Here is a 13,878-nt window from a genome sequence, read left to right as displayed (position 1 = left end):
TCTTTTATATACACTGAGAGCATTTGCACCAAGACAAATTCCTTGGGTGTCCAATCGCACTTGGCCAATAAAGGATTCTATTCTATTCTATTCCATAATCCTTTCCTGGAGTAGAGAAGCCGGATCTGGTGTTTTCTTTGGGTGCAAACTACCTGCTCAGCTCCCCTTTCTTCTCCCCAGGACTTCTTCCTCCCCCCTGTTATCCATCTTTGGCCAATTTCAAAGTTTCGGGTTCTTTGGCCGACGGACCCCCTGGGCCCACCCATTCCCTGCCTTCTCTTAGGTGATCCTTAAGGCCGGATTGGGACGTGCCCCCCCCCGGTTGGGCCGGCACTGCTTGCATCCCAGACACCCTGCCCCTCCCCCCCTGCCCAATTCCATTCTCCCTTCGTGGGAGAAGGACCCCCGGCCTTGGCTTTCAGCTCTCCATGAGGGTACGCCCCTCTCTCTTTCTCTCCCCCCACCCCGCAGACCTGTACTACTTCCTGCTGGCTCCGACTCTGTGCTACGAGCTGAACTTCCCTCGTTCCCCTCGGATCCGGAAGCGCTTCCTCCTGCGGAGGCTCTTCGAGATGGTGAGCCTCTTTCTGGGAAGGTCAGGGGGCTCAGGGGGCTCAGGAGGAGGGGGAGGCTGCTCCCCACGGGGCGGGGCTGCCTGCCGGAGGACAGTGAAGCCTGGGATTTGCAATGGTTCATTTAGTGGCCGTTCGAAGTTACGACCCTGGCAAAAGGGACTTGTGGCCGTTTTTCCCGCTTAACGACTGTCGGACCATCCCCACGTGGGCCACGTGATCAGAATTCAGAGGCTTGGAAAACTGGCTCGTATTTATGACAGTGGCCGTGTCCCCAGGGGCCATTGGTTCCGCTTTTGCGACCTTGGTGACGAGCCCAAGTCAGTGGGGAGGCCAGATTTAGCTAAGAACCACGTTACTCGCTTAACAACGGAAGAGATTTGCTTAAGTGTGGCAAGAAAGGTCGTAAAGTGGAGCAAAGCTCACTTCCCCTTAGCCACGGGAAATCTGGGCTTCAGTTGTGGCCGGACCTGGAGGGGCTCCCTGTCCCCCTAGGTTGGCGGGAGGACCCCTGTCACCACCTCCGCAGGCGGCTCAGCTTAGGAGTGAGCTGCGCTTGGCCGCATTGGTCACTGGAGGTGCCTGGGTCATCTAGGCTGACCCCCGGTGGCATGAGGGGGTGTCAGCCGGGTCCTTCTGCAGCCAGAGCAGGTCGCTCCAGTCAGTTCTAGGCCACGGTGTCTGTGGAAATCGCCCGTTGCCCGTTGGGTTTAAGGAAACCTGCAAGCTGCGACCCCAGAGGGCCAGGGAGCGGCTGGGCTGAGCCAGGGCTGGCTCGGCTGGCTGCCCTCACCCTGGCTTCCCTCCTCTTCCTCCCCCAGCTCTTCTTCCTGCAGCTGCTGGTGGGGCTGATTCAGCAGGTAAGCGGGGTGATCTGGGCCATCGAGAGAGGGGGGAGCCCCCTGGGGCAGGTTCGCCTCTCATGAGGATATCCGGCTCTTCCCGAAGCAGGAGATTTCTGGTGCACCCAAAACTGGGAGGGGAGGCCCTGGGGGGGGGGACACTGTAGGGTCGTCTCTCCCCGGAGATGGCTGCTGTTTCCTTCCGGGCCGAGGACAAGGACCGGCTCTTAGCCCTGCCTGGAGGCGCTGGTGCTTAAATCCGAAGACCAGCAGGGACTCTGATCCCGACCACGGAGGAGTCTTCCCAACCTTCGCGGGAGGGAGGGGGTCCAGGGTGGGCTTCAGGGAGCCCAAGACCCCCGAGGCTTCCTCAGGCTTGCACTCTTGACGGCTGGGAGGGCAGGACTGTCCCAAGCTCAGGAGCCCCTTCCCCAGCCTGGCTCCCTTTTGAGGGGACCAGAATGGCCGCTTCCGGTCAAGGCTACTCTAGAACGGCCCTGCAGCTGTTGGGGGCCCCATTGGCAGGGAGATGGGTCCCCTCAGCCCGAGAGCGTGTCTTGAGTCCCAGGGCGCAAGAGAGCCACCCTTGGGGGGTTGGTTCGGGCTGGACCCAACGTGACCCCCCCATAACTGAGCTGCTTCTGGTGTTCCTCTTCTAGTGGATGGTGCCCACGATCCAGAACTCCATGAAGCCTTTCCGGGTAAGCTCTGCTTTTCTCCTCCCCAGGCTGAAGGCGCTTGGAGCACCAGAGACTAGAAGCTGGTGTGGATAGAGGGGAACGTTTGTAGCTCAGGGGTGTTAGGTTTTGCAGCAGAAATTCCACTCCAGAAAAGCACACACAGATGGCTGATTCAGCAGGATTCACGCACTGCTTTATATACATGATAAATGAGTCAAATGAGTAATACCAATAGTAGATTCTGGAAAAGTTACAATCCAACACAAACAACAGCTTCAGAGCTCAGAACAGATTACTTTCCATTTCCCTTTAGAGCTGAGAGCACGGAGGTAAGCCACGCCCAGATTCCTCCCAGTCTCAGCCCCCAATTCAGCTCACATTGGCTGAACTTGTTAACCATGTCTCTGCCAGTTCATGAATAGTCTGACAAAACAGGGGTTTCTTGGTGCTCTCTGAGCTTGGCGGTTTTCTTGCAGACGTCTCATGACCCTGACTAGGGAACGTCATCCGTGGTAGAAGTTGCCTCATTCCCTTCTAGCACGGATGATGTTCCCCCTACTTGGGTCATGAAACATCTGCAAGAAAACAAGATCAGAGAGTGCCAAAGTTCAGTAAAATCAAAGGTCAACAAGCCTAAAGAGAACAAAAAGACCACAAAACACCTCCCCACCCACGGTCAACACTCAGATAAGCACCGATTAACTCCGAGATTAAGATCGGACCATTGGCCAGGATGTAAACAATGCCCAATTCAGGAAACTGCCAAGCTAACAGTAAACAGCCCAGCCAAAGAACCTCCGAGGCCAACCCCACCAACACGGGCAGCGCAAGCCACTAGAAGAGGAATCTTCTAGCCCTGATGGTGATGATCCCTAGTTTGGGTCATGAAACATCTGCATCAATACAACCTCGGAGAACACCAAGGACCCCTCAGGGGTGGGATTCAGCCGGTTTGGCCTGGTTCAAACGAACTGGATGTTCACATTTACATTTGGTTTGCCAAACCGGACCGACCGGCTGGCCCCGCCCACCCCTCCCCTCCCAGGAGTTTCCACGCGGCCCGTTTTGGGTGCAGGTAAGCGCAGGGCCCACGTGGAGGCTCTGGGAGGGCAAAAAAGGGGGCCGAACCGGAAGCCCCGGAAGTCCGGAAATGGGCCCGTTTCTGGCTTTCAGAATGCCTCTGGACTATGGGGAAGGCGATAAAACGGCGGCCCTCCTGGACGTTCTGGCACCATGGCCACACCCCCCCCAGCAACCGGACAGCGAACCGGTTGCTGGTGTTTTTGAATCCCAGCCCTGCAAGGACCCCTCGGCAGCTTTTCTGCTTTGAGGGGAGGGCATATCTCTGGAAGACGTGTCCTCTTCTTGGATACCTCATCGTACAGACCCCTCCTCCTCATTGCTCGTGATAAAAATAGCCCTGCTTTCCTCCCACCTGGAGGACCCCTCTATGGTTGGACCTCCCCAGTCTTGTCTCCCCCTGCAGTGGGAGTGGGAGGTCTGCTTCTCGGCAGGTGGTGAGGGGAAAGCATTTTGACCCCAATTTTTGCCTTTTCCCCAGCCGTGTGGGCTGGTGTCTTAAGGAGGCTGAGCAGTATCGCCCAACGGTCAGCTTTAGCAGAATAACAAGAGTTGGAAGGGACCTTGGAGGTCTTCTGGTCCAACCCCTACTCAAGCAGGAGACCCTAGACCAGGGTCTCCAACCTTGGCAACTTTTAAGACTTGTGGACTTCAACTCCCAGAGTTCCTCAGCCAGCAAAGCTGGCTGAGGAACTCTGGGAGTTGAAGTCCACAAGTCTTCAAAGTTGCCAAGGTTGGAGACCCCCGCCCTATATACCATTCCGGACTAATAGCTGTCCAGTCTCTTAAAAATCTCCAGTGTTGGAGAATCCACAACATCTGGAGGCAAATTCCAGGCCTGTAGGCTTCAGCCACCTGGAAATTTCAGCCATTGCCTTGCTGGCTAAGAAGTGATGGATGTCGAAGCCCACCTCTCTGGAACCTTGAGAAGTTTGGGGGACTGAGACCCTGATATGCCTCAGCCAAGTGGGATGGTATCGGGGGGATATCGTTGAGTGGCTGGGAGAGATGCGGCCACAGCTGCCTTGGCGAAGGAGACAACTAAAGCCAGTCTTGCTTTGCAGGACATGGACTACTCCAGGATCATCGAGCGTCTCCTGAAGCTAGCTGTAAGTATTCCGCAGGTGGCTTGGCTGGGAATCCTGGGAGCTGTAGTCTCGATTTGGAAGGCAGGAGAATGAGGCTCAGCTGGGAAGCGGGTGGCGGCTGGTGTGCAGTGTTGGGGACACAAACATGTTTCTTGAAGGTAAGTTGGCAGCTCCAGTTCTGGGGGCCCCCCTGCAGGATGGTGGCTGTCCCTGGAACGCGTCTTTCAGGACAGACTTCAAAAGGGCCCCATCCTGCGTCAGAGGCCCAAAGCCTGTCTAGATTGGCGATAGGAAAGCTCAATAGAAACTCTTCCCTAAAGACAGGTGGGACTTGCTCTCTTGGTTCTCCACTTCTGGTCTGATGAGGAAGTTGCTCCCAGAAGCTCTTTTTCTTTCAGAGCAGGGCTTTGGTGTTCTGACCTCGGTGTCCCCAAAAAGCAGACGCTTTGTCCCGGCAAAACCCCTTTTCTTAAACGAAGGCGAATTTCTTGCGTTCACCTTCCGCCAAAGGCCTGGCCAACAGCCTTTCCAGGGTGCGATTAGAAGCACAGACCTTATCTAGCCTGGAGAGCTGCCAAGTAACTATTTCCAAACTGCAGTGCTGACAAGGAAGGACTCAGCAAAGCGTCTCTTGAGATGCACAGACAGATCTTCACACGGCTGGAACGGACGAATTGTTCCCTGCAAAAGCCCCCTCCCCTTTCGCTCCTCCTCTTTTAATCCCTATGGGAGGGGCCTGTGGCCTTACTCCCACATCGACCTTGAGTTCTTAATTGTGCCTTCCTTTTGGCAGTTCTGTGCATGCGCAGGCTGGCAACCGGTTCCAGAAGCTCCCCCGCCTCACTGTTGTCCAAGCCCGAAGGCAGGTGGTGACTGCCAGCCCACCCTGGCCCCATCTCTGCCTCTGATGCAGAGCCCTCGTTCAGGAATGGCCCAGGTTCTTCCCCAACCTCCTCACTGCCCGACTCTGCTGCCAGCTCCGCCAGCCACCAGTTGGCCACCACATTTGACCACTTTAAGACTTGTGGACTTAAACTCTTCAGAATTCTTCAGCCAGCGACGAATTCTGGGAGCTGAAGTCCACAAGTCTTGAAAGTGGCCAAGGTTGGAGACCCCTGCTCCAGAGGAACCACCCATGGGCCTTCTTTTTGTCTCGCATCTCCGCAGGTTCCCAATCACTTGATATGGCTCATCTTCTTCTACTGGTTCTTCCACTCCAGCCTGAACTTTATAGCCGAGATCTTGCAGTTTGGCGACCGAGAGTTTTACCGGGATTGGTGGTGAGTTGGCTGGGTGTGTGTGTGTGTGTGTGTGTGTGTGTGTGTGTGTGTGTGTAATCTATTGACTGGGCCACGCAGAGGACTCCCTACCTTTTGGCATGTTGGTCCAAACTGATCAGAATGGCACTGGATTGCTTGGATTACGGCAGCCTCTGAGCCTTTCACAAAGGTTGCAAGCAAATCCGTTTGGATAAGGAAGGGGAAAAGGGCCCTCCCACATCCCCTGAATTGGTTATGGCAGGGGTCCCCGGACCGGTACCGGTCCGTGGAACAATTTCTACCGGGCCGCCGGTTTGCTGGGCGCCGCCATCTTGTTTTGATGAAAAAGTGCTTCCAGTGAGCTTTTCCGGGTAGAAAGCGGCATTTGGGTGCTGAAAGAATCCTCGCGCCTTAGTTTCATCGAGGGGGCGGCCGAACAAAACTAAGGCGCGAGGATTCTTTCAGCACGCATGGCAAGGTGAGCCGGCGACCGTCGCGAGGCCATCGCGAAGCCCATCGACACAGGTACAAAGGAGGAGTTGAAGGTGGTGGGGAGAAGCGGGGGACGGCTTGCTGGCCGGTCGCTCGGCTCGCCTTGCCATGCGTGCTGATGCCGGTACCGGGCCACGGATGATTTTGTGATGCCGGTACCAGGCCGCGGCACAAAAAAGGTTGGGGGCCACTGGGTTATGATATGTAGGACAAAGCAAACATTTAAGTCGGTCAGTCAGAATAGAACTGGAAGGGACCTTGGAGGTCTTCTAGTCCACCCCCGTGCTCAAACAGGAGACCCAAAACCATTCCAGACAAACGGCTGTCCAGTCTCTTCTTGAAGACCTCCAGTGTTGGAGCATCCACAACCTCTGGGGGGCAACTTCTGTTCCACTGGTTAATTGTCCTCCCAGTCAGGAAATTCCTCCCTATTTCTAGCTTGCTGCTCTCCTTGGTTAGTTTCCACCCATTGCTGCTTCTCCTGCCTTCAGGTGTTTTGGGAAATAGCTTGACCCCCTTCCCCCTCCTCCTCTCTGGGGCAGCCCCTCAAACATTGGAAGGCTGCTCTCCTGTCTCCCCCGGTCCTTCTCTTCCCTAGACCAGCCAGGCCCAGTTCCTGCAACCGTCCCTCGTAGGTTTGAGCCTCCAGCCTTTCTTTTCTCTACACTACCAATTGCCAATTCCTGCAGTGTGTTTGCCTCTCGCATCCCATCAACCCGTCAATCAGAACAGAGCTGGAAGGGACCTTGGAGGTCTTCTAGTCCAACCCCCTGCTCAAGCAGGAGACCTTGCTGTCCAGGCATGGAGCACCCACAACCTCTGTCCCCCCAGGTTAATTGTCCTCCCTGCCGGGAAGTTTCTGCTTAATTCCAGGTCGCTTCTCTCCTGGGCGAGTTTCCCTCCATGGTTCTCCTTGTCCTGCCTCCAGGTGATTGTGTCAACCACTCTCCCTCCCACCACCTCCTGTTCCGCTGCACACAAGACCGGCCTAGACCGGCCTTGTCTTGGATGGCAAGGGCCAGTGGGGGGTGTCCTACCGGTTCGGCCAAACCAGATGTGAAAAAGGCTGGCCCAACCAGTATTTCCAACAATCAGGTGGGCCGCATGATTCAGATGAGCTAGAAAGCAGGAAACAGTGGGGTTTCTGGCTTTCTAGCTGATCTAAATCCTGTGGCACAGCTGATCCACCCCCTCGCTTCAAAATGCCTTTTTTTCTCAGTGCCCTGAGGCCCACTAGGCCAAAAATGGAGTGCGTGTGTGTGTGTGTGTGCTGTGAAAAAAAAAATGAAAGAAAGAGGGAGGGATGGAAGAAAGAAAAAGAGAGAGAAAAAAAGAAAAAAGAAAAGGAGAGGAAGGAAGGACCACAAACCTTGGCACTGGGCGCAGCTTCAGAGGATGCTTTGAAACAGCACAGCAGTGCAGGGCTGGAAGGTACCTGGAGGTCATCCAGTCCAACCCCCTGCTCTAGAAAGTGAGCTTGTCTTTTGACCCTTCCGGTCACATGACCACGTAGCCACGCCCACAGAACCAGTGGTAAAAACCATTCGAATCCCACCACCGGTGAGGGCTCCGGGTCGCGGGAGACCACCAGAAGGGAAGGAGGGGTCTTATCAGAAGGGAAGCGGTCCCTGTCCGAAGGAGGGGGGGAGAAAGGAGCATAGAGACGAACGGGTTTTTTCCTAGACCAGCCTTCCCCGTGGCCTTTCTGATCCCGCTGCTCTTTCGCAGGAACGCTGAGTCCGTGACATATTTCTGGCAGAATTGGAACATCCCGGTCCACAAGTGGTGCCTCAGGTAGGACACATCACACGCCAGGCAGCCCCAGACTTACGACCATTCATTTAGTGACGGTTCAAAGTGTACGCTTGGACCCAAGTTTCCCCACTTAACGACCGTTGCAGCGACCGGCTGATCCAAATACGGGCCCCCAGCTCGTATTTATGACGGTTAACTGGAGCGACTCACTTAACGGCTGTGGGAAAAGGAAGGTCACGAAAAGGAGGCACGGCCCAAATAACGAGCGCCTCGCTTAGCAACGGGAATGTTGGGTTCCCTTGTGCGTCGAGGGCTGCCTGCGAGAGGCAAAGGGTGGGGTGTGGGAGGAACGGGCCCTGCTTCGACCCCAGGAAGGTGGGGGGGCACACTGGTTACTTCTGAGACGGGGCCCACCCACCCTGCTTTGAGGCGAGCCTCCCCCGGCCCTTCTCATTTGAGGTCGGAGTCGTCCCGAAAGCCAGAAAAAACCCTTTAGCATCGGGGAAGAGGAATATGGGATCTGGAGTTTGCCTGCCTTTTCTGAGCGGAAGGAGGCCTGGGCCCAGCTGGCATGACCGGACTGGCTTTACCCTCCGCCCCCCAGCCCTCTTTCGTTTCCCATGCCAGAGGTTGGTGTCCTCCTGGGGGCAGAAGCCCCCACTTTCCTTGGAGCTCCTATGCCCTCTGTGCCTGCTTGAGCCAGGGCTGCCAGCAATCTGGAAGGCCCCATCCTCGGATCTTCTCCACGGCAGGGGTCTCCAACCTTGGCCCCTTTAAGCCTGGAGGACTTCAACTCCCAGCATTCCCCAGCCAGCCAAGGTTGGGGACCCCTGCACGAGAGCAAAGCTGGCTGGGGAATGCTGGGAGTTGAAGTCCTCCAGGCTTAAAGGGGCCAAGGTTGGAGACCCCTGCCCAGCTGGCTCTTCCTAAGTCCAAGCAGGCAAGGATGCCCAGGCGACACCTGAGTCCCGCTGGTGCCTTTAGGGTCATAACGGGAAGGGCTTAAGGGAGGCAGCGGCCTCCTCTCGGTCGGCCTTTTGGGGCCAGGCTCCTAAGGGTGGGCTCTCTCCTTTCTTGGCCCCGGTGCATTTTCCAGGCATTTCTACAAGCCCATGATGAAGAAGGGAGCTAGCAAGTGCACGGCTCAGGTGGCCGTCTTCCTCGCGTCTGCTTTCTTCCACGAGGTCAGTGCTCCTCTCCTTTAACTTGCAGGGAAATAACCCCAAATGGAAACTCAGGGGTCCTTGGCGCTCTCGGAGCTTTTCTTGCAGACGTTTCATCACCCAGCTGGGTGGGTGGAGAGGAGGAGGAGGAAGAAGGGGAGGAGGAGGAAGGAGGAGGACTGTTGGGGCCCTTGGCACTTTCTGAGCTTGATGGTTTCCTTGCAGGTGTTTCATTACCTAAACTCAATAACATCATCAGTGTTAACGATCAGCACTAGTGATGTGTTCCCTAGTTGGGTCATGAAACGTCTGCAAGAAAACCGCCAAGGACCCCACAGGTCCCTTCTACTCCTCCCCTCCCTCTCCTCCCCCTCCCCGCTTCCCTTCTGACACTGATAATGCTCCCTAGTTTGGATCATGAAACATCAGTGGCGCAGGGCAGTATTGCAGGGTGACTTCTGCTACCTGCCGGCTGCCTGCAATTTGACAGTTCAAATCCCACCAGGCTCCAGGTCGACTCAGCCTTCCGTCCTTCTGAGGTGGGTAAAATGAGGACCCAGATTATTGGGGGCCAGAGGCTGACTCTGTAAACCACTTAGAGAGGGATGGAAAGCACTGTAAAGTGGTATATAAGTCTAAGGGCTACTGTTTCTCCCTTCCTTCCTTCCCTTCCCTTCCCTTCCCTTCCCTTCCCTTCCCTTCCCTTCCTTCCTTTCCTTTCCTTTCCTTTCCTTTCCTTTCCTTTCCTTTCCTTTCCTTCTTTCTAAAGGTCGACTCAGCCTTCCGTCCTTCTGAGGTGGGTAAAATGAGGACCCAGATTATTGGGGGCCAGAGGCTGACTCTGTAAACCGCTTAGAGAGGATGTAAAGCACTGTAAAGTGGTATATAAGTCTAAGGGCTACTGTTTCTCCCTTCCTTCCTTCCTTCCCTTCCCTTCCCTTCCCTTACTTTCCTTTCCTTTCTTTCCTTTCCTTTCCTTTCCTTCTTTCCTTTCCCTTCCCTTCCCTTCCCTTCCCTTCCCTTCCTTTCCTTTCCTTTCCTTTCCTTTCCTTTCCTTTCCTTTCCTTTCCTTCTTTCTAAAGGTCGACTCAGCCTTCCGTCCTTCTGAGGTGGGTAAAATGAGGACCCAGATTATTGGGGGCCAGAGGCTGACTCTGTAAACCGCTTAGAGAGGGATGGAAAGCACTGTAAAGTGGTATATAAGTCTAAGGGCTACTGTTTCTCCCTCCCTCCCTCCCTTCCTCCCTCCCTTCCTTCCTTCCTTCCTTCCTCCCTTCCCTTCCCTTCCCTTCCCTTCCTTCTTTCTAAAGGTCGACTCAGCCTTCCGTCCTTCTGAGGTGGGTAAAATGAGGACCCAGATTATTGGGGGCCAGAGGCTGACTCTGTAAACCACTTAGAGAGGGATGTAAAGCACTGTAAAGTGGTATATAAGTCTAAGGGCTACTGTTTCTCCCTTCCTTCCTTCCCTTCCCTTCCCTTCCCTTCCCCTTCCTTTCCTTTCCTTTCCTTTCCTTTCCTTTCCTTCTTTCCTTTTCCTTCCCTTCCCTTCCCTTCCCTTCCCTTCCCTTCCCTTCCCCTTCCTTCCTTTCCTTTCCTTTCCTTTCCTTTCCTTTCCTTTCCTTTCCTTCTTTCTAAAGGTCGACTCAGCCTTCCGTCCTTCTGAGGTGGGTAAAATGAGGACCCAGATTATTGGGGGCCAGAGGCTGACTCTGTAAACCACTTAGAGAGGGATGTAAAGCACTGTAAAGTGGTATATAAGTCTAAGGGCTACTGTTTCTCCCTTCCTTCCTTCCCTTCCCTTCCCTTCCCTTCCTTCCCTTCCTTCCCTTCCCTTCCCTTCCTTTCCTTTCCTTCCTTCCTTCCCTTCCCTTCCTTCCTTCCTTTCCTTTCCTTTCCTTTTCCTTTCCTCCTTTCTAAAGGTCGACTCAGCCTTCCGTCCTTCTGAGGTGGTCAAATGAGGACCCAAAATTTTTGAGGGCCAGAGGCTGACATTTGTAAACTGCTTAGAGAGGGATGTCAAAGCACTGTGAGGCGCGGTATAGAAGTCTAGGCGCTAGTGCTATGGGGAAGGCAGGAAGGGGCCTTGTGGCTCAATGCGTGGAGTTCAGTATTGCAGGCTAACTCTGCCCACAGCCAGGAGTTCGATTCTCACTGGCTCAATGCAAGAGGCTGACTCTGTAAACTGCTTAGAAGAGGGCTGGAAGGCACGGTGGAGCGATATATTAAGCGCTATCTGCAAGAAACGCCCACCAAGCTCAGAGAGCCCCGAGGGCCCCTCCGGGCTGCTTCAGACCTTGGGCGTGGCTGAAGGGAGGCCCGTAGCCCGCTTTCCGTAGGCCTCCCTTTTCCAGCAGAGCCGCGTTTTGGCAGGTGCTGCTGCTACGTCCCTTTAAGGCCCCCCCCCGCACGTCCTCCCTTCCTGGGCTCCATCCGTGTCCCTGGCCGAGACCACGGACTCTCTTCCCACGAGAGAGCAGCGTTCTTGGCCTCGGGGCTCATTCCCCGCTTTCTCTTCCGCTCTGGCAGTATCTGGTGAGCGTCCCCTTGAAGATGTTCCGGCTGTGGGCGTTCATGGGCATGGCGGCTCAGGTGAGATTGGGAAGCAGTTGGGGAGGCTGCCGTCCCCTCCCTCTATTTCCAGCCTGGCCTCTTTGGGCCAGGGGACTCCAACTCCCAGCATTCCCCAGCCAGCTTGGCTGAGGTTGGAGGCCCCTCAACGCCCCCCCCCTCTCCTGCTCTCTTCCCCGTCCCCAGATCCCCTTGGCCTGGTTCGTGGGCCGCTTTCTCCGGGGCAACTATGGGAACGCGGCGGTGTGGATGTCTCTGATCATCGGCCAGCCCATCGCCGTCCTCATGTACGTCCACGACTATTACGTGCTGAATTACGAAGGAAGCCAGTGACTCTCCCTTTCTTTCTCTCTGTCTGCTGGCCCGAGGCTCACCTTTCCCCTCCGGAGGATCAGTGGGGGGCTGGTTGTGGGCAGCCTCCCCCCTCCAACCTTTTCTCCTGCCTCCCGGGAGGCCCCGATCCATCGAGGGCACCAGCCCGGGCAACGGTGGCTGATTCTCCTCTGGAAAGGGAGCGGGTGAGCGGCCTCGTGTGTGTTATCTTGTGTGCGTGTGTGTGTGTGTGTGTGAGTGAGATGGCTGCCCATCCGGTATCCTTTGTGTCCGAATATACTGGATCAATGCAATAACCCTCCTGGCGCCCCCAGTCTTTAGCTGGTCCTCTGGCAGGATTCGATCCTCCCTTGAGCCGTCGCCTTCCACCCGTGCAATAGACATGAAGACTGATGCCAACCGTGCCTGGCAGGGCGGAGGGGAAGGCGGGCCACTTGGACCGGAGGGGAGGGGGGGGGGCAAAAGGGGCTGCCTCCCTGGCACTTTAGAAGGACTCAGGTTTATTTGGGGGCCTCCCCAGTCCCGTCAGAGGAGGAGAGCAGCGTCCCCCGTCCCTCCCTTCCCCCCGGGGCTCCCGGCCCCCTTTGGTCCGTCAGTCCGTCACGGGCCTGGGGCTCCCTCCCACCTCCTGCCCTTTTCCTAGAACCGGGGAGTAAGGCTGCTCTTTGCTCCTCCTCCCACTGGTCTGCACTGCCGGTCCTCTGTCCTGACACAAGTGGGGTTGAGCTCTGCACAGCCACCGGTCCCTTTGGGGCAGCGGTCCCTGGGACTCTCTCCTTCCGGGAGGCTGGCAGGAGCCGTGTCCGGTGCCCAGGGTGGGCTGGGGTGCCCCCCCGTGGCCCAACCGTCCTTTCTGGTCAACCCAGCGAAGAGTTTTTAGAGTTTGCAGAATGTATCTGCCCGGTACCAAGTGATTAAAGCATATTTTCAAAAGGTTTCTGTCTCTGTGTGGTGGCGGCAGTGGGGGGAGGATCCCCTTGAGAGGAAGCAGCCAGAAGGGGGGAGGGTGGGAATCTGGTGAAGGGCGGAGCGCCAGCCAACCCGAGGGTGAAGCCAGAAGGCATTTGCTGCAGGGAGGCAGGAGGGAAAGGGGGGGGGGGAATTGCAAGCAGAGGTGCCCAAAGCTTAGCGACTTTAAAGACCTGTGGACTTCAACTCCCAGAATTCCTCAGGGCTGTTTTGGAAAATGGGATGAGTCACGGTGGTGCAGTGGTTAGAGTGCAGTACTGCAGGCTCCTTCTGCCGGCTGCCTGCAATTTGGCAGTTCAAGTCTCACCAGGCTCAAGGTCGACCCAGCCTTCCGTCCTTCCGAGGTGGGTAAAGCGAGGACCCAGATTGTTGGGGGCAAGAGGCTGACTCTGTAAACCGCTTAGAGAGGGCTGGGAAGCATTGTAAAGCGGTATATAAGTCTTAAGTGTTATTGCTATTGAAGGCCTGGAAAGATGTGAAGTTTGTGGCAAATAGTAAGGTTTTCCCTTACGTCTGGAGCGTCTCTTGGCAAGGCCATCTTCGGGGACAGCCCGAAACTGAGGAGAACAAGGTGATCCAGCACAACAGAAAAGCCATTTCTCCACTCTCTCTTCCATATTTATTTGCATCCTGCCTTTATTATAATTTTTATTTTAATGTCTCAAGATAGCAAACACACACCACATTCCTTCCACCTCCTATTTTCCCCGCCCTCTGAGGAACAACGACCCTGTGAGGTGGGTTAGGTTGAAAAAGGAGTGGCCCAAAGTCACCCAGCCAGCTTACATGGTTAAGGCAGGGCTAGAACTCACTGCTTTCCAGCCTGATGTCTTATCCACTAGGCCAAATGGTAGCATTTTACACATATCGAGACTCTAGAAAGAGTGCAGAGAAGAGCAACCAGGATGATTAGAGGGACTGGAGGCTAAAACCTACGGATGGACGGTTGCAGGAACTGGGCCTGGCTAGTTAGTAAAGAGAAGGACTAGGGGAGACATGATAGCAGTCTTCCAATATTTGAGGGGCTGCCCCAGAGAGGAGGAGGGCGTCAAGCTATTTTCCAAGGCACCGGAAGGC

At 55.6% G+C, this 13,878-nt stretch overlaps 1 protein-coding gene across 1 annotated transcript in view; it reads left to right on the top strand.

Annotated features, from left to right (window-relative positions):
* DGAT1 (diacylglycerol O-acyltransferase 1) overlaps positions 1-12,765 on the top strand; it is a 38,152-nt gene extending 25,387 nt beyond the window's left edge. The window contains exons 9-17 of the mRNA XM_087958925.1: positions 472-575; positions 1,394-1,432; positions 2,074-2,115; positions 4,239-4,283; positions 5,430-5,542; positions 7,742-7,807; positions 8,865-8,952; positions 11,458-11,520; positions 11,686-12,765. Of these exons, the coding sequence (XP_087815051.1) occupies positions 472-575; positions 1,394-1,432; positions 2,074-2,115; positions 4,239-4,283; positions 5,430-5,542; positions 7,742-7,807; positions 8,865-8,952; positions 11,458-11,520; positions 11,686-11,832 (707 nt within the window). The 3' untranslated portion in view covers positions 11,833-12,765. The remainder of the gene's footprint in view (positions 1-471; positions 576-1,393; positions 1,433-2,073; positions 2,116-4,238; positions 4,284-5,429; positions 5,543-7,741; positions 7,808-8,864; positions 8,953-11,457; positions 11,521-11,685) is intronic.
* The last annotated feature ends 1,113 nt before the right edge of the window (positions 12,766-13,878 follow it).

The sequence above is a fragment of the Notechis scutatus genome, chromosome 3, assembly GCF_049901735.1.
Source record: "Notechis scutatus isolate UNSWTSFEM ecotype Mainland chromosome 3, rNotScu1.2, whole genome shotgun sequence".
Taxonomy (NCBI): Eukaryota; Metazoa; Chordata; class Lepidosauria; order Squamata; family Elapidae; genus Notechis; species Notechis scutatus.
The sequence above is the reverse complement of the archived record's forward strand: the minus strand, read 5'-3'. Positions and strand labels throughout refer to the sequence as shown.